Source organism: Amphiprion ocellaris, chromosome 18, assembly GCF_022539595.1.
Source record: "Amphiprion ocellaris isolate individual 3 ecotype Okinawa chromosome 18, ASM2253959v1, whole genome shotgun sequence".
Taxonomy (NCBI): Eukaryota; Metazoa; Chordata; class Actinopteri; family Pomacentridae; genus Amphiprion; species Amphiprion ocellaris.
In genome coordinates, this window is record NC_072783.1 from 19,073,716 (window position 1) to 19,097,354 (window position 23,639).

At 41.0% G+C, this 23,639-nt stretch overlaps 1 protein-coding gene across 14 annotated transcripts in view; it reads left to right on the forward strand.

Moving 5' to 3' along the window:
* cacna1g (calcium channel, voltage-dependent, T type, alpha 1G subunit) overlaps positions 1-23,639 on the forward strand; it is a 321,585-nt gene that overhangs the window by 225,832 nt on the left and 72,114 nt on the right. For all 14 annotated transcript variants that reach the window (XM_055004159.1, XM_055004146.1, XM_055004148.1 and 11 more), the window contains 6 exons: positions 9,719-9,812; positions 10,833-11,014; positions 11,509-11,847; positions 12,341-12,520; positions 13,662-13,762; positions 21,957-22,080. In XM_055004159.1, the coding sequence (XP_054860134.1) occupies positions 9,719-9,812; positions 10,833-11,014; positions 11,509-11,847; positions 12,341-12,520; positions 13,662-13,762; positions 21,957-22,080 (1,020 nt within the window). The remainder of the gene's footprint in view (positions 1-9,718; positions 9,813-10,832; positions 11,015-11,508; positions 11,848-12,340; positions 12,521-13,661; positions 13,763-21,956; positions 22,081-23,639) is intronic.

Sequence of the window (23,639 nt, forward strand, 5' to 3'; positions counted from 1 at the left end):
CAGTCTTTGGTATCAAGTCACCTTCAATTCAGCATGGTGTTTGTTTTTTAAATTTGGGTCCCATTCATATTTAAATAGATCATAAAGCAGGGTATGCTTTAAGGCAGGGCTACATTGCATTGCTTGTTATCCCTGGTTTCAAAAGACGAACATGACGGCCAAATACCAAACTCCAGAAGCAGTCTTTAAACCGACGGGTAATGTCAATATGGCCAGCCTATATGTACTGTCTATGCTTATAATTCTCTCTTATTAGCAACTCAAAAATCCACAAATTGACTGTCCTCTACCCCCAAGACTGAAACACATACAATGCCATGATCAAAACTTTATCTGTAGTGTTCTTTTTTTGTAATAATTTCAGTTGCTCTGGCCCTTTCAAATAGGCAATTGTGCAAAATATGTTAACAAGATAACCTTGTTGAGCTGATTTCATCACCACCAAATAAGCAATATCTTTCAAATATCATACAGGAATGAACTGTAGAGTACAGCAATGCACAGTCACCCATGTTACCAAAAGCAAAGGACCTCCAGTATAGCTGCCAGAGGATGTGTCACGTCATCTGAAGTCCTCTAACCTGCTTCCTGCATGATGCCCTTGCTGCTGAAACTGACTGAATGACCGCTCAGAAGAGTTTAGGAGACCGACAAAGTGCTTCAACACTTGCATCACTGTGCTGTGTGTGTGCATGTGTGTGTGTGTGCTTTCTTACTTGTTTCTCTTAAGAGCAGACTCCACATCAAACTTCATGTTGAATGCTCACCTCCCTCCAGACTTCCACCCCTCGCTTTTTTCTTTCCTGCCTCTGGGTAAGAGTGCTGCACCGGTGCTGCCAAAAACCTCCTTCTCTCGGCCTCTGTTTTATCTGGCCAGAGGATGAAGTCAAGAAGAGAGGGGGATGAGAAGGGGTGATGTGAGTGCTGGCTGTTTGGGTGGGCCCGATACAGCCAGATAAGTCCAACCGGACTAGTGCAGAAGTTACAGATTTTTTACAACTGTCCACTAGTGTTGGCCCCAAGCTTGACATACGGTTTTGAGTGGAGTCTGCTGGACTGGTCTAATAGTCAAAGCTGTTATTAGAGTTTTATGTTCTTCTGTTATCTTTATTTGTACATCTTGTGTAAACTGTATTGTAGGTCTTTAAATTTAACAAAAAATGCACCAAAGTATACGGTAGTACTTTTTACATATTGCATTTTCTATCAGCTGTTACAAGCACACTCTGTAAGTGTTGCAGTGATTCCTTGCTTGTGATAGGATGGCCTCAAGCAGCAAACTTAAAAAAAAAAAAGCCAACGTGGAAGACCGAGGAATTGCAGTTCCTCAAATGGCCTCTTGAGGCTGAGACCAAAAGAGTAAATCCTCCTACACCCCCATGCTTAAATGTTCAATTTCACAGCAGAAAGTAATATGGTTACAGCCCGGTACAAACAATGCTGTCGGCCTCTATAGCTAATTTGCCCATTCATGACAACTGAATGGGGGATTAGCTCATATATTACTCACCGATTAAAATTGCATTAGGGCCTAAAGCTTTGCAAAGTCGAGAGTGTGCTGCTTTGAGTGACAGGTGAGTGCCGTCATAGGACAGTCTATGGCCCGGAGATGTTTGCATGACTAGCCTCAACTCCACTCACGCTCCACCTGTTTACTAATTTTTGCATTTGCCAGGAGTTAAGGTACATGTCCACAGGGGTGCGAGGGGTCGCCCTGCTTTCCAGCACTGGACGATTGATGGGTGTTCAACTAGACAGTGTCATGTTAGATGACAGATGGGTGCTCTCCAGCACCAAACTTTTCCAGCCTACGCCTCCTACAACTGCGCAAACACTGGCTGCACCTGATTGGATAAGCACTTCGCTCATGGGCTGTCTGCTATTGGATTTCAAGCTGGACCATCATGGCAGCTCCTTGGAAAACTTTCTTTGATAAAATGAAAACAGTTCACTGTGTTTTGTTTCTAAAAGTTTTTTTTTGCTAGTTTCCAGATGCCCCTGATTTGCATAAAGTAGCCTAGACCTCAACTTTATGCAAATGATGAGCGGGCTATAGGACTCTCCGCCTTTCACTACCAGACACTACTAGATTACACTGCATGTCAGCTTACATAGACAATGAATGGGAAGTGTTTAAGTGACAGATCCTGCACCATTAGAAGGAATCAGCCATTGCCAAGATGGCGACAACTGGAACCACCACACTGAGCATCAAAGCTCAGTGGTTAGGGATCCTGTAGGTGTGTTGTGGAGGAATCATCCATCTTGAACTTTTAATTTAGTTTTCCATTCAAAATGACCAACTGAAGCTTCTGATAGCATTTTAGCCATAAATGTTGTGTTTACCAATGCCGTTACGTAAAGGTTGCAAATGCTCATTTTGGAACATCTTGGGAGAACCTGATAAATATTAGTTAGCTTTGCCGTAACTGTTAATAAACATCATAATGTAGCATGACTTGGCAAAAAAGGGTTAGAAATGTGAAGTCCCTAGCACCTTGCATTTTCTTTGGACTGTGGTACAAGCTTTCTGTGGAAATCTCTTTCTAATTGAACTGTATTTTGCAGTTTAGCATGCACATTATTGACCAGCATGAACACGAAAAGTCCATTTATCGTGTATTGACTGCACTGTCTATGTGGCAGTGAAGATATTAGTTGGGAATTAATCCACACTTGTGGTACTGTAATAACTCACCAACTAAGATTTTTAGTGAAATGTCTTGAGAAATATTGGCTGCATCTCCATTGTATTCTGGTACAGACATCCCTAAATGGCACTGCAATTGGGTCCCATTACTTCACATGAAGCACCATAATCAATTGAATTTGTCTGATACTTTAATTCATAACCAAATATCTGCATTACTGCAGCAAAAATTAGCATGCTAACACAACGAAAGGGATCTTTAAAATGGTCAACATTATATCCAATAAACATCAGCATGTTAGAATTACAGAGGTACTGGAAGGACTGCTGTTCTTTCTGGTCCATTACAAAGCAGCTAGCAAACGTAACTAATATTTGTTATTTTCAACTTTAGTGAATAGATTTTAAATTAAAAAGGATCAACTGTGGTAGTGTTATAGCTTGTACAATTGAAATGATTTGTTAATTTTATTCTCATTCCAGCTGCAATTCTGTGAGAAATATTGTTTTGAAACATGAAATTTGGAATGTTGAAGCTTATTTGAAAATGTGTGACATGCACACAGATGGAAAAATGAAATTGCAATTTGGCAGACCTAGGCTTCTACAGATAACTATATTGTTATGGATGTCATTAAGGCCTTGGTACTAGTTTGCAGGTTAGCACAAGTAAATCCAATCTGGACTCACAAGTCTGATGCAGCTCTGTTAGGCTACATTTTTGGTAGACACACACACACACACACACACACATAGAAACGATTACACAGCTTCCTCCTATCAACAGCCGCCCTCCGTCTCCTATTTACACCCTTTTTAAAGATGCTGTAATTGAGATGCCCCTGTGCTGCTGGTGTCTATTATAGTCTGGCTATCAGCAGCAGGCCTGGTCTAGCCCATCTCCTGTTCGCACCACCATACCCTAAATTGGGGTGGCTGAGTGTAAACAAGCTATCCAAACAACTATTTCAGGAGCAGGGATTTCCCTGGAGTCCAGCGCTTCGTCCTTAGTTTAGAGCTATTACCTCCACCTTCCCTTTCCCCAGTGAAGCCTCCATTGTCTAATGCTTGGCGAGAACATCTACCTCAAACCAACTGTATCATCAACACCAAGCTTCCAAGTCTATTCTTTTTCAAACCGCAGTTGAAGACTGAAGATTTTTTAATATATTCTAGCTCTATCTTTTCTCAGAGGGTTTGACAGCCGAATTACGAATTAATATCTGCCTGTGAGGGAGATGTACATATTAGAGAGGGAATGGAGGGGGAAAAAGAGAGAGGAACAAAAGACACTGAGAAAAAGATGATGCAGAAAGACAGGACAAAGAGGAAAAACAATGTGAGCGAGAGCAGCAACGGAGAGAAAGAGGAGGAAATTTGGCAGATCAAAATCAGCTCTGTGCTGGATGAATCTCTCCCTCGCAATCTGATGTAGTTTTATCGACTTCTGCTCCTCATCTCAGCAGCCGGTTGACTGTGGGTTTCTGAAATTGCACTGTGACAATCAGAGGATTAGGGCTGGGCAGATTTTAGGTCAGCTTGGTCTTTTGACATGGTGAGTCAGAACTGTGCAGTTAAAACGTGTCAGTCTGTGTTGACCTGATAGCGGCACCTGTAGATATATCAAAGGTTAAACTGCTACTGCACACAGATGAGACTGAAATATAGAAGACAAGAGTACACCAGATCACCCTGTCTGCTGATGTCAGATTTGTCAAAGCAGTTACTAAACAGTTTTTTATTATGTAAACTAGAGGTATATGGGTCATTCCTGAATTGGAGGACATTTTATGTCCCACCCATCAAATTTCAAATAATCCATGTACAGAACACTAAAACATGCAGTTGTTGTGTAAATGTACTTGTCCTGAGACCAAATCTAAAAAAAAAAACAAAACTAGAAGAAAAGAATGTTTGAAAATACTATTACAAATACAAAATAAGTCTGGAGTTCCCCCTAAAATGTTATTTTTCTCTTGTCTCACCCCCCTGATGACCAAATTGAATCTCAAATAAAACAGTTAAAATGAAACCTAAACCTTCTTTTTTGGGGGGTATTATTTTCTTCATTGATGTCTCTTGCAATTGTGGGAGCATATTTTTTAATCAACATAATATTTGAAATAATAATTATTATGCATGGAACATGTCTCCCACAACATGCACAAAACCCTGTCAGCATAACCTTTTTAGCTGGTAGAAGAAGAAGAAAACGGTGAATCACATTAAACGCTGGTATTAACATCATCAAACAGTTTTCAGAAGGATGGGTAGAACAAAGCAGTGTCCTCTCTTTTACTTTTCATAGCATTGTCAGCCTTGATTGAATATCTCACTTTACCATCATGCAACCCTGCTATGCATATTATCAGGATAAGACAAATTCCTTTGACTTTTTCTTACTGTTTTACATCAGTGAGTTTGTCCTCCTGGTCACCAGTAACAGCAAGCTGAATAGCTAACTTCTACTCTTGAGAACAAGCTAATATCAGCATGGATTAGCAACCTCATTAGTGTGGTTAGAGTAGGGTTCGCAAACAACAAATTAAACTGATATGTAAGCTGATCCAATCAAGTTTTTGATGGTTTACTACCTATTATTGATGAATATGTAGCAGAAAATTGTAAAAGAGAAGGTTAATTTTTCCAAAATTTTAAAGCCCAAATGTCCTTCAATTCTGGAATGACCTAAAGTTAGTATTTCCTTAAAGGAATATTGAACTCAATAAAGGCAAGAATTGTGTTGATGTAATCAGGTTTACCTTTTAGGTTATTAGAGAACAGTATAAAGTAATACCTTTAGTTTATCTGCTATACAGTGATGCAGAAAAGCATTGTAATTGTGCAAATTCTAGACAGTATATAAACTCTTTAAGGTGTGTTCAGTGAAAAAGAAAGTATTCCATCAGAATTAATCAGTGGTCTGTACTACGAAGCAGGATAATGATTAGTTTAAAAGTTTTTCGTGAGTTTCCAGATCCTCTCTCTATTCCTCCTTATATACGAGGTGGATGGCACCTCGTGAATTTTTCATTTTGCTTTCTATTTAAAAAGATAAACTGAAGCTCACAGAGAGTATTCCATAAGAATTAATCAGTGGCCTGTACTACAAAGCAGGATTTGTGGTTAGTGAGGCAGTGTCAGGCTTCACTCTGGATTTTAAGGGCTACAATAGTGGTTCATTTCTTACCGGGATACCTCACCATAGCAACTTATCCTTCACAGCTAACTGTCTTGGTAGCAGATTATGTTGGAGATAACAGATCAACATGTGTAAAGCCACGTCTTACTGACCAATCCATTTTCTTCTTGTGAAAAGTGAAGAGGGCAAGAGTTGTTAGTGTCTAAACCCTTTTCCTTCTTTGACAAGTATATAGAGATTCTCAACAAAGAGAACCCCAGTCTTCTTCGCTTTATGCTTCCATGTTGACTGCAAGTAGTTTCCAAAACCAGTGTTGCTTTTAGCCTGTATTATAGTTTTTGATTCTAATACTTTGTTTGAGAATGCAGCTGTAGCTCTGTCCATGTTTGTGATATCTCATCTGGTACCAACACATTACCTTTTATGTGAATGCGCTTATAGCTAGATTCCAAAATCTTGGGTCAAATTATTGAATTGATAACAGCTTCACATGTCCATTTAGTGTGATTGTGGTTGTTAGGTTCAGTAAAGCCAGATAATGACAAGATATCCTTGGTATGTTGAACTTGTTTTGTAGTACAGGCCACAGGAACGCTAGGCCTCCTATTTGCTTTGGTCTTTGTAATGAAGAATGAATGAACACAAGATTAATGCCCCAGGATCAGTGCAAAACCCATACCTAGTTGTTCTGTTTTCATTGATTTTAAATGCAAATATGCCCCTTTAAAATTCCACATGCATTTCGGATCTTCACATTGTCCCTGTTTAACACATCCCTTACACGTAACATTAAGAACCAGAGCATGTATCTAGTGCAATCATAGATGATGATGTGTTCCCTTGTTCTCAGCAGGTAAGCTGGTGAAACCGTCATTTTTCAAAACCTGAGGCAATTCCTTTAAGCCATCTTTTTTTAGTCCGCGTCGCTCAGACAGCAGAGGTGAGGGTCAGGTTGTTCCATCGCTTTTCACTTGACCCTGCCAAGTCTGGTATTTATGCATTTACCACAAGGCCCTCACAACAAAACCACTGACCTAGCTTTCATTTTTCTGAGTGCACACACACATACACACACACTCTCTGTCATACTGACCTTTACAGCGACCAGATTCTGCAGACACAACTTCTAACTGAGCTGACCACCTTTCAACAGGAAATAAAACCAAGACCAAAAGCACAGCCTCACCTTCTTACCTGCTATAGACAGAGACAGAGCGGAGATAAGGCTGAGCAGCCACCATTCTCAGTGCTGATGCTCCACTGGCTTTGTCCTATCACTGCTGTCCTTTCTGATTGATTGCATGTAGGTGGATTGAACCCTGTGGGAAAGGAACTCTTGCAGTGATTAAAACTGATTTTTTTTTTGGTATTTTGTTTAATTTATGTCTGGTGATAAATTGTTGTGGGTGTTGGCTGTGTGTTTGGTTAGCAGTATGTCTCTGTGTTGGTGGATATGTGAATATCTGTCTGTATTTTATGCCTAAACATTTCTAGAGCATAGCGAAAGGAGAAATAGTCCTACAACATTTCCGGTACAGTTTTCAAAATCCGAATGCTTCAGCAGGGCCACTTGCTTGTCCAACTGTATCTATTAATCTCACGTTGTCAGTAAGGATAGAAGTGAGACAAAACCTTTGTCCCTCTTCGTTGCTTCGTTCCTCCTCCTCTTAATGTCCTCTTCTGATTTATGCAAGGATGTCGGTTTTTGTTCTGGACACCATTCAGTTGCAGTGCTGTTCAATCATTGTGTTCCAGAGTAGAAGTCCCCCAAACAGCACATCCAGAGATGGCACAGCTCAAAAATATCCAAACATGTACAACAAAACAGAAAACTTATAGGAGGTGGTAACATTACAAAGTAGAATTGTATGCAAATGCTTTTCCTCTCAGGTTTTAAGACAGGACTCAGGAGTTTTGGGCCAACCAACCATATAACAGATGGTTTGGGACCCATCACCCTGACACCACATGTTGTTAAAGGGTTGGATTTTACCCCAAACTGTTATTCTCCTAAACCTAACCAAGTAGTGCCTCTATTTAGCCAATCCTATAACAAATGGTACAGTGAAATTGTCAGCCTAAACATGATATTTTCCTAAATCTAACAACTTAGTTTTTGGTGCCTGAAGCTAACCAGACAGCAATGAGTAAAAGCAAAACTTAGGTCCAAGAATAATACAGGACAAACCTTGTTACTCTAAATGAAATTCGTTTTGCTCACTTAGCCAGCCATCCCCTCCTTATCACTTCCTTCTCCAGACTTGTGGTTGTTTCATTGTAAGCCTTTGCTACTACGTCAGATATCAGACAAAAATGTAGTTTAGTTGTTTATGAACATCATTTTTGGGTGACAGAATTGGCTACTAGGAAGTCAGAAATATTACAAGGAGCCTTAAAAGTAATTATGGTATGGTGTTCAATTCTACTTATGAACAAAATACAGATTTTTTTATTTATTTATTTATTTTTTTTGATGCCATGTCTACGAACAATGTGCCTCAAGGGAAGCACTTACAGGAAAACTAAACATGGTCCTGGAATGGACGTTTGAGTGACACCATATTATGTAAGAAGGTGATGAAATGTAAAACTATTGCTACTAATCTATGACAACTTCGAGATTTCTGATCCATGACTACAAGGTACCTCCAGGTGCTTCATGTTTCCTGCTCTGAGCCAAGACTGTTAAACCAAAGCGAGGCACTGTGATACATAAGTAGATGCAGGAATGTGATTAGCAACCGTGAAAAACTCCACGTAGCCCTTATGTTGATTGGCTTGCCTGTTCAGTAGCTTCCAACTCTCCTTACATAATTGTCCCATACTTCACAGGTTGGTAGAAATCAGTCTAAGGCACACAAACAGTGGCTTTAACTGCAGGGGGGAAATGCAAATTTGTGTCTCAAAGATAGCATACACAACACGCCTGCAGTAAACAAATACAATATGCAATATATCCATACCCACTTTGTCTTCGCTAATACTCACGGGAAGTATCAAGAAAGTAATTTGTGCATTCAAAAGGAGGTGCATGGTGATTAGGTCCTGAGGCTTTTCTGCACACAGTTTATTCACTTTGCTACCACAGAGGTCTGACTCACTGGGTCGGCATTCTATTAATCCAGCATCCACCTGGCACCGTCGCACATATTAGTGGAGTCTGCAGGCTCCGCCGTAGTGCAACAAATACAAGCAGCAACTCTAGGTTCACTGCAGTGGGTATATAAGTAGAAAACAGCATGAAGCAGAGGCTAGAAGAGAGTAATTAGGAGCTTGTGAAAAGTCTGTGAAAGATGGTAAGTAGAAAGATATGTAAATGTGCGATACACTCATTTTCACATCACAGGCTAGAGCAACAATAGAGAACAAAACAAAGCAGAAACTGCTCTGCTGTTCTGACAAGAGTCAAACTGGGTTGCTGATTTTACCATATTGCCATATGCTACAGTGGAATACATTCGGCATGTGTTTGTGTGTGAGTGTGAAAATGTACACCTAGCAACCACACTGAAGCTCTGCTGTAGCTGTTCACAGCAAGTGAAAAGAATTGTAAACTCAGGTTCTCCCTGAAAAGTTCCAAGATGCATTTTACTCTCTGCGTTTCAGTGTGGTTTTTCTGTGAACACTTGTCCCTGCATGGCAAAATTTTAGTCGATCTTTCTCACCTCCTCTCCAATGAGCACCTGAATATGGGATCAGGGAGACCACACCTTCACCAGCCGCTAAGAGAGAGAGAGAGGTTGCCTCTAGTGACTGATCCACGGTCAGATCTGAATCAGAGTTGATGTGAAGGTAGATATAGCTGAGCAGGGATCTGTGTTTAGAGGCAGCTTCATCCCACCTGCTTTCTCTTAGCTCTGCTCAGAACCGCATATTTTCACAGGTGTTTTTCTCTAACACTTTGTGTGTGTGTTTCATGTGTCAAGGGTGACGCTTCTAAAACAGGTTCGGAGATTGATTCCTGCGCACGAAGCATGGAGGATGTTAACGGCAGCAAGAAGGACTTATCAGCCTCTGCAGGTGAGGCACGTGCTGTACATACACTATGTATACAGGCAACACACACTGATCCTACAGGGAGGATTAAACTCAACCCTCAGTGATTACAGGCATTTTGCAAAATTGTACCATCTGTGTTATTGCAGTTAACTGCTGGCATTTTGCCTCCCTAATCTTTGTTAGATCCCTCTAGATTGCGTGCTGTGTCGCATTTCTTAAAAAAAAAATGTATGTAAATGTTTGTCATAGTGCACCAAGTTAGGCCAAAGGCATTCAAAACAAGCCCTGAGAAAACATTCCCCAACCTGTTCTACGTCTGTGGTCTCTAGTCTTTTCCCTCTCGGTTTGCGACCACACTCAGTGGGCACGTGGTTCACCATCTCCCTGCTCAGCTTCAAACCAGTACAGCAGCCTCATCCATAATTCCTCATATGCCAGTTCCCATCCCTTCTAATTACTGTTGGCGCGGACTGAAAAGCCCACCGGAAACACTACTGTATAGAGTACAACTCCCAGATGAACTGTATCATCTCCCCTTCAGCCCGTTCAGATGCTCTGTATAAAACTGCTTACATAGCTGGAAGAGCCTAATATACATCTTGTAGGGCTCGGATAAGGGCTGGAAGACGGAGGAATTAGCATTATTAAAGTTGCATTCCCCTCCGCATGTCATGTATTTGTGTTGCTGCCAAACATAATATTCTCTCCCACGCATCCCATAAGATTAATGCCTTGCTGAAATATTCATGGTGCTCAATAACAGTATGAGGCATCCATTTTTAAGTAGCATGTTACTGAGGGTGTACCTCCATCACATTTCTTCTAAAGCACTACTTCCTAATGCTGTTTCTCAGATTTCTTGTCAATTTATCACTTTCGTTCACCCTTCATTCACTTTTTTTTTGTTCTGTCACTTCTGTATCTCACCTCTGTCACTTTCCTGTCTTGTTTTTCGCATTATCTCCCAATGCTGATTGCCTTTGCTGTTACCCTCCCCTAACCTACCTACATTTTTTTATTCTTTGCTCTTTCCTTCTCTAGTCGTGCCTGTAAATGGTCATGTGGACCTGAAAACGAGCCTGACTCCACCGTTAATTACCCACACTGCTGCCACCCCCATGCCTGTACCCAAGTTACCCGTGGGAGGTGACCCCATCCTGGGCTATGAGTCTCGTCGAGGCAGCAACGTCTCCATAGATCCAGCCTGCTATGACAAATCACCGGTTAGTGTCTTTAATATTAGTCTCACCTGCAGCCCTGTTCCAGAACAAGCCCTGTTCCAAAACCAGCATTACGCTACACATGTAAGTGGATAAGTGGAATTACCCCCACTGCCACTTGACTTTCACCAGAGTGTCTGTCTGAATTTATTGTATGTGTCCAGCTGATGTGTGGAGGTCATTATGATTGATGAAGATTAATGGGGTGTGCCAGTCCGACACTCGCCTTACTGCTGCCACTGCCACTCTTTATTTGACAAACTGATGATCAGCATGAAGGCCAGAGACAATAAGTCCAGATCTCTACATCTGTTCCTGTCTTTCTGTCAGCGTGAATCTCAGTCGAATTCAGCTCACACACACGCTGAGTTATTCGACGCAACCAAAAGGCTGAGGCACAAAATCAACTCTTCTATCATGCAGTTCTTCTCTCAATTTATTTTCTCTCCACTGGATTTTAATTAATACGTTCTCCTCTTGCCACCTTACATCTCCAGACCAGTGCCCGGAGTTCTTCCCCCTACGCCCCGTGGAACTCTGGGAGCGGCTGGACCAGTCGTAGATCCAGCTGGAACAGCCTGGGTCGCGTCCCGTCGCACAAACGCCAGAAGCGACAGTCCGGGGAGCGGCGGTCGCTCCTCTCTGGGGAAGGTGGCTCCAGCTCAGACGACGGGGAAGGTGGAGGAGAAGGTGGAGATGGGCTGATGGAGGAAGATGACGCATCCTTAGCCAGGACAGACTCCATGTCCCAGTCGCAGAGAGGACCTCGACACAGGAGGATGGAGTCAGTGGAGACTCGGAGCTCAATGGATTTGCCTCCTGATGCTCTGCTGCAGGTAGACCTCCAGCATTAATTATAAGTGTTAGGGTTTATGAGAAGTATGATACCTGACTGGAAGCACCATGGGAGTGGAAACTGTTCAAATAAAAAACCTCCACAGTTTCAAGGTCCTTCACACTTAGCAGTCGTAACATACAGTGCTAAGCTTAAAACAGAGGTTTAATTTTAATGCGCTAAGAGCAGTGTTGTCCCTCGTGATAGCTCCAAGCGGAACACCACAGAATGAACTCACACGGCATCCAACACAGAACAAATGCACCACTGAAGAATAGAACTATTATAACCTTTTCGACTAACATACTATTAAAATAAGAGTTAAGTGATGTTAGATAGTTTGGATGATCTAGTAAATCTGGTATAGAATTCCAAATAAGTGAACCGGGTCATGTTAGCCCTGATCACATTCTGACTCAAAATCAGCTATCACAAGCAAACATGCATTTTTATAACATAAACCTGTAAATAAAAATAGTCCCCCCCCCATATAGGTGCCCTACCTGCACCGCTCAGCCAGCATGCACAGCTCCAGACCTCCCTCCCTGGGCCACTTACGGCCCCCAGAGCACAGTGACTGCGATGGGAAGGGATCCTCGTCAGTGCTGGGCCCCACACACATCTCACTGGAGGAGAACACTGAAGACGAGACTGCAGAGGAGGAGGTCAACCTGGTCAGTGTGTGTGCACGTGGGCTTGTTCTTGTACTTCTATCTTTACGAATATTGCATTCCCAGCATAGTAAAGACAAGAAAATAGCTTCTAGAGTTTAGATTTCAGATTCACAACAATGTCAAACAAAGGCCAGATGGATCCTTCAGCAGTGAAGCACAATAAAAGATTGTTGTAATTTTTGTTCTTTCCAGCGGAAATAGTTTGTTTATGCAAAATTTTGATTAAAAAAATTAGGAATAAAGGGATTCCAATGGAATGTCACAATGGTACACTGAGATTGGATTAGTTTTCGTGATGGAACAACATGTCAAGCATTATGCACTCAAAGACTGTTGAAAAGCTGTTAATTTGATAGTTCTTTCTATTTTTACAGTTTCTGACTAAGATAAATGGCGTATTTGTACCTGTTTTCAAAGAAAAAGACCTTTAAAACTGGGCAGGTTGGGGTTAAGGGCATTTGAATAATAGTAATAAAATGTAATTCTTGTATTTGTTTATAGGTACCTGCACTACCATTCAAAAGTTTGGGGTCACCTAGAAAATCTCATGTTTTCCATGAAAACTCACACATTTATTCATGTGCTAACACAATTGCTCAAGGGGTTTCTAATCATCAATTAGCCTTTCAACACCATTAGCTAACACAATCTGGCATCGTGTCCTTAGAACACAGGAGTGACGGTTGCTGGGAATGTTCCTCTGTACCCCGATGTAGATATTCTAGGGCTGGCCCGAATAGCACTTTCTGGGCTCTGGATATTCAGGCCCTATTAATGACGAATATCTGAATATTCGGTCCGCTCCTATCGCGAATAGTCGGATCTCAAAATTGATGTCCGGATATCACCGTCGGGACCGAATATTCAGATATTCCGGTCCAGCCCTAAGATATTCCCTTAAAAATCAGCCGTTTCCAGCTAGAATAGTCATTTACCACATTAGCAATATCTAGAATGTATATGTATGTACTGCATGTAGTGTATGTTAATAAAGCCATACTTGTGAATTAATATATATGAGCCAAACAGTTTCATAAAAACTAATTTCAAAAAAATTCTATCTGTGGAACGTAACTGTGGTTTACAACATGCAAAGAATTTTGTTCATATAACTGATAGGTGTTTTTTTTGCTCTTTGTAGGGTCGCGTTGCCAGGCTGTCCCGTTGGCTGGGGAAAAAACAGCCAGACTGGTGTCGACAGAGAGATAGCTGGTCGCTCTACCTCTTCCCCCCAGACTCACGGTAATATTTACACCTCTGATTTTCTCCACACCTCGCCCTCTTTGCGCCGTGGAGCTTTTTTTCGATAATATTTTTACATATTGGGCTGCACGGTGACTCGGTTGTTAGCACCGTTGCCTCACAGCTAGAAAATCCTCGGTTCGCATCCCCACCTTCACAGAATCTTACCGTCTGGAGTTTGCATGTTCTGCTGTGCAATGTGGGTTTTCTCCAGCTACTCCAGCTTCCTCTGAAGTGGAAACTGAGTCCCAAATCATGGGCCAGACTCTAAGACTTGACTGTGTTCAAATGTCTAAAAAGCTTCTTAAAAGATTTTCAAAAAATCACCAGGAGAAGTCAGCATTCGAGGGCAGCAGGATTTATTGTCGACACACTATAGGGCATATTTTTAGAGAGAGTTTTGATACCATTATACCTTTCTAAATCTATTGGTCAGATCTTGTCATCAAGTTATATTTCACCATTAGGTCATACCCTACAGAGGACACACACATTAGGTTATCATTAGGTCATATTTTACAGAGAAAATGTCCAGACATGTTCAAACTTTGCTTCACATTTTACCCCTATTATTTTGAGACAGATGTCATGCATATTATACTTTTATGTACTGCTGTGTTTCTGAAACACCTCTTTTAAAAGTTATATTGCCTGAAATTCACACCATTATGTTGTATCATTTTCTAAAAAAAGATGTGATATGTCTTTGCACCATAAATACATGTTCTACTTTATGATCTTCCACAGACACACACAATGTCATCAAAGCATCAGTGATTGTTAGAACCTTCATTACTATGTAGTTCATACACATCTTAACTCTATTCTTCAGTTTAATGGCATTTGCCATAATTATATGATATTCTACTTTTAGTATATTGTAACCAGAAATATTATACTACACCTCAAACAGTCCAAAAACATGCTGAGGTTAATTGATGATTCTAAATTGTCTGTAGGTGTGAATGTGAGTGTGCTTGTTTGTCAGTCTGTATAGCGCTGTGATAGACTGGTTATCTGTCCAGGGCGTCCCCTGCCTTCGCCCTAAATCAACTGGGATAGACTCCAGCCCCCCATGACCCTAATGAGGATTAAATGGTGTATAGATAATGGATGGATGGATTTTTACATATTCATTGTGGGTACACAGCTCTCCCAAAATGTGTTGTTTTGAAAGGAAAATGTTTATAAATGTCTTCCTCCTGTGGCAGTTGTCAGCGCACAGAAAAACACTGAGCCCGCTTCTTGACAAGAGGATTCTTACCGTTGCATTTGACTGACATTCCATAATGCTGACTGTAACAGCAAAGTGTGTTTTTTTGTTTGGTTTTTTTTTTGCCGCATTGTGAGCGCAGCACTTTTTTTTCCCTTTATATATCAGCTCCTATTCCCTCCCACATCACTTCGGAAGTCTCTTTTATCTGCACATTTCTGCTATGTCAGGGGTGAGTAAGCAGGAGCAGAGGGAGGAGGGGGGGTTTCTCCCACTGAGTGTTATCTCAGCCACGTGCTGAATCCTTCGCCTCCCTCCATCCTTCCTTCCCTCCCTCCCTCCCCCTTCACTCCGCCTCCCCTTCTGGGGCTTTGATCTGCGTGTCTCTGCTGTCTGTTTAGAGGATGTGGCAGTGAAGGCGACACCGAGCAACATGCTGGCCTCGGCCTGCCGCCACGGCAACACAACATGCTAATTAAACATCAAAAAAACATCCCTCCCAGTGGGACCTTAATGTTAGCCAACACCAGTGTCACGGCATTTATATTTCCACTCAGAAGATGCTCAAACGTGAAGGATACAGTAGAGAGTAACAGTTGGCAGCACCAGAGACAGTAAAAGACTTAGTGAAATTAATAGTCATGTTTGTGTAAGAAGTCTAAGGTTTTTTTGTTTTTTTTTTACTTTTACAAATTTATGAAATGACAAATTTGGTAGAAGGGTTTTATGTATTTCCAGGCGTTATAGAGACTGTACATTAGCATTCTGAGGGAGCATGGAATTTCTGGTTCTGATTCCATCCATCCATCCATTATCTATACATTAGGGTCACAGGGGGGCTGGAGTCTATCCCAGCTGACTTAAGGTGAAGGCAGGGGACACCTGGACAGGTCACCAGTCTATCACAGGACTACATATAGAGACAAACAATCACACTCACATTCACACCTATGGACAATTTAGAGTTACAAATTAACCTGAGCATGTTTTTGGACTGTAGGAGGAAGCTGGAGAACCTGGAGAAAACTCATACATGCACAGGAAGAACATGCAAACTAAATGCAGAAACTGGGAATGCCAGGATGCAAACCAGGGACCTTCTAACTGCAAGGCGAAAGTGCTAACCATCAAGCCACTGTGCAGCCTCTGGTTCTGATTGATATCGTCAATTAAAACAAACTTCATTTGTCCCCTAGGGGCAATTCAAGCCCCGTAGAGCAGTTGGACACAGAACTATAGCAACAACTGTACAATTATAGTAGCAGCCATGTAGTAGTTAAAATAGAATAAATAACATTAATTTTAAAAATGTACAACTGAATATGCTGAGATAAGAATAAAGTAAAATATTGTATTAGCCACAAATCAAGTACATTAAGTGCTAAAACAGTTCAATGGTGCAATGTGACTGTACATGAATTTTGCAGCAATTATTAGTATGATTTGACAGTATTAGTGTCAGCGGGCTCTAAAGTTAATGCAGGAAGTCTACCAGCAAGGAATGGGCCCAATGATATTAGCCATTGCCGAGCCTTGACAGTAGTTTGAGAGGTCAGGCCGGTTTGTTTGGGTTGTTCACATGTAAACAGTAGGATGTTCTCATGCTCTCATTGTGATTTCCTCTGTGAAGGATCAATAAAGTTGATCGTATCTTGCACCCTGAATGACAGCCGCACAGAGAAGGCTGGTAAAGAGACAGACAGGACTGATGAAAACTTTCTGACGGTCCGCTGACACACCGATGTGGCTGCTGCCCACCGGGATTTGAAGCCTGTATGACAGGCGCCAATCAGTGCACAAGCACCTGCCTCATGTTCCTCCAGAGAAAAACAGTCGTCATGCATTAGGGATGGATCTGTATTGTTCACCTGCCTTGTAGAAATATGCACTCCTAAAACATTTAGCTTTTATGTAACTGAGCAAAATATTTTACAAACTTTTGAATGGTAGTGTACATAGATATACAGATGCATAGTAAATGTGCATTGCTCTATTCCATAGTGCAACAGGGAAATTGACACTAGTCTCCTCACAACAGCAGCTTAGAAATGTCAATCAGTCACTGTCATGGGGAAGTTAAGTTTGACGCGGAAAAATCTGTATTAAAATTTAGTTTTATTTCACAAATCTGACAAAAATTTAAATTTCACCTAAGCTTTAGAAGTAAAATATTTCAAAGGCACCCAACATCTACATCAGTAGGAATAATTTCTCAGGTTTTTTATTAATGAGCTATAGTCCATTTATGAATCTGAGCCCTTTCAAAAGTTCTGGATTGTTCTCCTCTCTGTTGGTTGTATTATATAATTTGGAAAAGGTTAATAGGAAAAGCTCCCTGTAGACTGTTATTGTCAGAGTATTAGGAAAACTGAAGGAGCCTGGCTCAAACTGGACTTCTAGCTGGCTTTAAGTCGCAGCGGGTTGCGAGGTCTAGCCGTTGCCGAGAGTGACACCGAGGACACAGGCTCTGCATGGCGCCCATTCCGGCCTTGAGCCTTCGCAAGGCGCCCGCCTGTGCTCACAATCACATTAAGAGACAGCAGCGCAGTGGGGGGCCGGAGTCCAGCGGCTTTCACATGGACCCGAGTTCACCTCAACCTGCCTTTTGTGCTCACTGTTGTTAGTGGTGCTACTGATGATTACTGCAGGGGAAGTTTTTAATGAGCAGAGGAGTGGGCTGACGATGCAGGGCGTACTGCGATACAGTCACTGCGATTAGACATATGCACCGTAAGACTGAACACTGGATATATATATATATATATATATACATATATATATATATATATATATACATATATATATATATATATATATATATATATATATATATATATATATATATATATATATATATATATATATATATATATATGTATATATATATATATATATATATGTCAAATGATTAAAATGTTTAATCAGATTAATCACAGGGTTGTTGTGGATTAATTTCAATTAATCCCGATTAAATGTGGTTCATTTTTAATCTATATTAATCGCGTTTCATTTTGCGTGAGCAAACAGATTCAAGAAAGAAGGGAATATATACCTGCACTTAACATGTTTATTAAACACCTGTGCTTCAGTGAAAAGTAAACTCCTTCCTGTAGAGTGTGTATATTACTGTAAGTTGGTGGACTGTTCTGTCCAGAAGACGAGATCGGCCTTCCGACTTCTTTATTAAACAAAACACAACGCAGAGTCGAGGGGTTTGAACCAGCCAGCGATAGAGTGTCACTGTGCATGGTTACAAGAGCATTGCATTCTCTGAGTGCTTTTCTTGTTAATGTTTTTGTCCGTCCTCCTCTCCTCTGTCCCTCACCTGTTTTCTGAACTCAGCCGCGATGTTTAGGCTGCAATGCAGAGCTCAATTAATTGGCTGAGCAGCGTCACGTGCAATGGCTGAACTCATACCTAATTTGTCTTTTAAAAAAATATAAAAAAAAATAACTAAAACATATTAAAAGAATATTAAATTGAAACAAAATGCGTAGCATAAAGCGCTGGCCACCAATTGGCTCAGCGAGCACAGCATCAGTCTCCTCCATCTCCCGTGTATAGCATACATTCAGCATCTTGCCTTGTCTATTTCACATCGACGTTTGTTCTCTGCGCATAGTGTTGCTGCGGTGTTGTGTTTTTGTGAAATTTTTATTAAAAAAAATTTTTTTTTTCAATATCTACAATGTCGATCAAATGTTCTGCGCCTTTTAAGGCATCTGGCACTGAACCCACGCGCCACAGGAAGATGCTTACATCGCAGAAATGGTGGAACTTCTTAAAATATATATAAATAATAAAATAAATATAAGGTCGCTTCACAGACATTTGCCTATTGTAGGGGGTTCTGGAGCCTAACCCTTGCGATAGACGAGGACCACTCATCCACTCAACCACTGTAGACCAAGTACAGCGCAAAGATAGCTTTAAAATTACAAGGAAAGTAATGGAATGTGTCTTTGATGCTACTTTCCACTGCCAAGAAATACAAGTGCCTGGACAGGTGGTTGAAGAAAACATTGCTGTCCTTGACATCTGTCAACATTTTCTTGGAAAGCAATCATCCAGCTGAACGGAAGTGATGCAGTTAATGTCTGTGGCCTGTTTAGAAGAACAACTGAGTAATTAGCTTGAGTGCATTTTGTGTTCTCTTGCCATTCCAGACAACGAGGTAGTGCCTGAGCACTGCTGATAAAGACTCAAACATCTTCAGCACAAGGTCTGAGTTAACATGCCAAACTACCGCCCACACTGTTCAAGTGACAGGCGATTACTGGAAGGTGAAGTGCAAAAAGACTGTAATAAGAGTTGACTATGTTAAAAAACATGTTGGAAAAAAGTAAGAAAAAATGACAGATTTTAGGACAGATGCTTGGACAGACATTAAAAGGCATAAAGCTAAGCTTGATCAGTATTTAAGTCAATTATCTCAGCTGTCATTTAGAAGAAGTTGAGGTTTGGATGCTAGAAGACTCTAAAGGTCAGTAAATATCAACACAGGGGAAAGCTTCAGACACTTGTCAAAATCATTTCAGAAACATTCGTTCATTGAGATGTCAGTGAACTTTTCTAATCCAGGCTCTGACAGGGTATTTTTGCTTGAGCATGCAGTGACAGCTGGCTTTTTTCTGAGGTTTTAGTATGTTTGTGAGTGTCAGGGGGGCTGTTTGACCTTGACATTAAGGTTCACATCCAGACAATGGCCCTTCAAACCTCGGTGGAGGAGCTGAAACCACAGGCCTTTTGGCCTCCCTCTTCAGCCACTTGAGGAAACCACATGGACTGTTTAGCATCGAGGCTCTGGCGGGCAGATCTCAAAGAGGAATTAGCTCTCCCAGTTTGCATAATGCACTGTATGAAAAAGTACAGTCAGATGACACACACACATGCCCGCACACTCAGGAAGTGTTGACACAGTGATGTCTGTATTGCCAAATAAAGCCAGAAATCCAGATCTGAGCCTCACAATATTGTCCCCTGCTGCACACTTATACTGATACGGGCCATCAAAGCGGATTTGATGCACAGTTTAATCCCTTTCACTGCCATATATAACAAGCATTCCCTCTTTTTTCCCTCTGTTGTCGCGAGCTGAGAGCCTGGGAACCTTTTCATGTTGGGCAATGAAAGTCCGGCATAATTAATGACTCCTAAATCTACAGTGGTTCATTACAGAGTTACTGTATGTGAGACAAGCGCTCTTAAATTGAATGAGATCATTCATTTCTTGTAAAGTGTGTTTCAGTGTCCTTGTGCAGTATGTGACATAACTTCAGGTTTTATAGAGCATGCGTTGACTGAGCTGGATATGGGGATTAGAGTTGGCTGGAGTATTTCCATTCCATGTCATTTTAAACTTGAAAAATCTGACTCCAATATACACCACCGTTCAAAAGATTAACAAACACAATGTAGCATTAGAACACAGGAGTGATGGTTGCTGGAAATGTTCCTCTGTACCTCTATGTAGATATTCCATTAAAAATCTGCCGTTTCCAGCTAGAACAGTCATTTACCACATTAACAATGTCTAGAATATATTTCTGATTAATTTCATGTTATCTTCATTGAAAAATCAGCTTCTCTTTCAAAAATAAGGACATTTGTAAGTGACCCCAAATTTTTGAACCGTAGTGTATATATAGGCTGCTTTACATAAAACATTTTACATACAGAACATGTGAAGATGCTATGAAGAAGGATTTTCTTTTACAAGTTAAACTAACTAAAAGGATATAAATTTGTTGAAAATACCTCCACCGTCACCAACTGTGGTAAAATGCCACTTCTGCATTACTTTTACATGACTGTTTACCTTACATTAAAGCAACTATAGTCCATATAAAATTGTGAAAATATTAGATGTGTTATTATGATGTGTTTTATTGCTAATGGTAACAGAAAAATAGGTGGAAAAATACCTCAATCTCACTAAAAAGCTTGTATATTTGCTTGAGGTGGGTTTTAAGTTCTTTATAAAAAAAGGTAAATGCATAAAATCAGTGATTAGAACCCCCTTTTTTGAAAAAGTTCTAATGTAGCGGGCTGTTTCTGTGTCTTTTGTTGCCTTTCCCTCCAGAAAGCATGAAACATGGCCAATACCAGCTGACATGAACAAATAATTACAACTTGCTCAATTGGGAACAGTTGTTGAAGACTTCTCACCATTTTTCTTTCGTAGATGTCCAAAGTTTTGCTATTTGTTTCTTCCTCCTTTCCAAGGTTGTTTATCTGTTTCCAGCTTCTTCTGCTCTGTTTAGAGCAACCAGTCACTCAAAGCAGTCCACCCTTAATAAGCCGTAATACAACTTAAACAGGCGATTTTTATATGAATTCGCTTCTCACAGTATTCTGATCTTGGAAATCAGCTATAGGGACCAAAACTGTTTTTGTACCAGGCTGTAAATAGTTTTATTTCTGCTTTAAAGTTGATCATTTTAACATGGGAGTCTGTGGAGATTGACTAATTTGTGGCGCCAGCCTCAAGTGGGTATTTGAGAAACTGCGGTGTTCGAAGAAGTGATGCCACAATGTACTGTATGAGATAGATACAGTGTTTTTTGTGGGGGTTTTTTGTTTGTTTTTACATTGAAGCAAATTGGCAGATTCTAGTAGACACCAAAAATGTAATTAGAGACCTATAAATGTGTGTAATATGGGCTCTTCAAGTGAAAATTTCAGTGCAGGATTTTTAGCAATGATGGCTTATTCGTTTATTGTACCATTGTTACTTTTATCTTCTATCATCCAGAGAGACCTCAAGACTTAATATATACTCAGCTTTAAATAGCAATTTATCATAGGTGATATATACTGTGCGCTTTAAAAACTGCATTGACTTCTTCTCAACAAGTTCTTGCTTTCATCACACCAACTCACACAGTTGTAGTTGTTGAAGCTGCATACTGTATTTTGAGCGCATTTCCACTTTGACTAAAGTGTGAATTCTCTGCATTTTTCGTTTATTTAAATTGACAGGTTTCGGATCCTGTGCAACCAGATCATCACCCACAAGATGTTCGACCATGTCGTGCTGGTCATCATCTTCCTCAACTGCATCACCATCGCCATGGAGAGGCCTCACATCGACCCCGGCAGTGCTGTGAGTGTCACAACTTGTTTGAGAATACAAAGACCCTGTGTGGCTATTGACTCTTTATGAGCCTATGAAAAGCATATTTTTAAAAAAACAACTTGAGGGTGTTGGCTTCATAATCTTTAGTGACAAACATAGAAAGATATGGAGGAAGACAGTTGTATTATTAGACACAGAGATTCCTCAGTGCCAGCTCAACAAAAGCCCAAATAGAAGTGGTAGTAGAAGGAAGAAAGAACCTGTCAGTGAGCCCAACCTTGATGACTGTTCAAGCAAACGCACACACACACCAGCACGAAACAGAGTTGCTACTGTAGTTTACTCTCTGCAGAGAAACGGAGTGGAACATCGAGTAAGCAGGGAACCACTCCTGTTTGACTGTGAGCCAGTAGCTTAGGGTAAAGTGTGCTTTACCCCAGTATCTACTGCAGTGCATCATCAACACCATCACCTCCTGGCTAACGGCGCCATCCCTTCAAATAAAGGAGGACTGGCTGGATGCCTCGTAGCAACACAAATGCACACATATCTGTCTCTTCAAGAAACTCCCAGTAATAGCAACAGAACACAGCTCATCCGCTTCATGCATAAACACAATAATTAACGCTGTTTTGAGAGTGTTTTTTTTGTCACTGAGCGAGGTGTTCCACGGATGGGCCTAATTGCGTTTTGGTCTCGCTGGAACGCTCCGTTCTGCCTGTTTTGTGTCTGAAACACGGAGGAGACAGCGCCGTTGTAATTGATTCAATTATCTGTGGGCAGGCGTACGTGGCTAATGTCCAGGAAAGGAGATGTTTAACAAATGGAGGCCGCCCCAAAGGCCACCAGATCTCATCAGGGCAGAGGGATCACACATATATAGAGGGATTGATTTCTCCTCTCTCACCTCTGCGCACACACAAATCTAAATACACAAAATCCTGCGCAGCATCCACGCTAGCGTTCACATCAGAGAGCAGTATTTTCACATGCACATATATTTTATCAGCTTCCTGCCGTGTCCAGTCTGCACCCAGAGGCCATTATTGAAATGAGATGGAAATGTATGATGCAGCGAGCAGCCCGAAACAAGAGAATGAGCAGTCATTATAGTTTTGAGCTGTGATGCTTATTGCTCCAGATCTCATTTGCCCGGGTGGTCATTGCATGATGCTATTTGTTTGCCTGTGTGGGTTGTTTTGAATTAATGAAGACGATTGTGAATCGATTTCCACTCGCTGATTCTGTTTTGGCCTGTGTATAACAACCAAACATGTATAATTTATCACTCGGCTGCTACTCTTTTGAAGCACCTGCTTTACATCACCCCCCCTGCCAACATGACAAAAAGCATGTAACATTCTTTAAATAGAGATGTAGTCATTGTCATCGAGATGAAGAGTTTCAGTCAAAACATTTTAGTGTGGAATGCAGGCTGAATAATTAGTTTATTGTCAAGGAAGTTATGTCACATGCTTTGTATTTGGCTGGCAGTCCTTTGCTGTTTTGGTTTGGTGCTGGAGGTTGCCTGGATACTGTCGTCATGTAACACAGTGGAAATGATGGAGGATGATTATACCACCTAT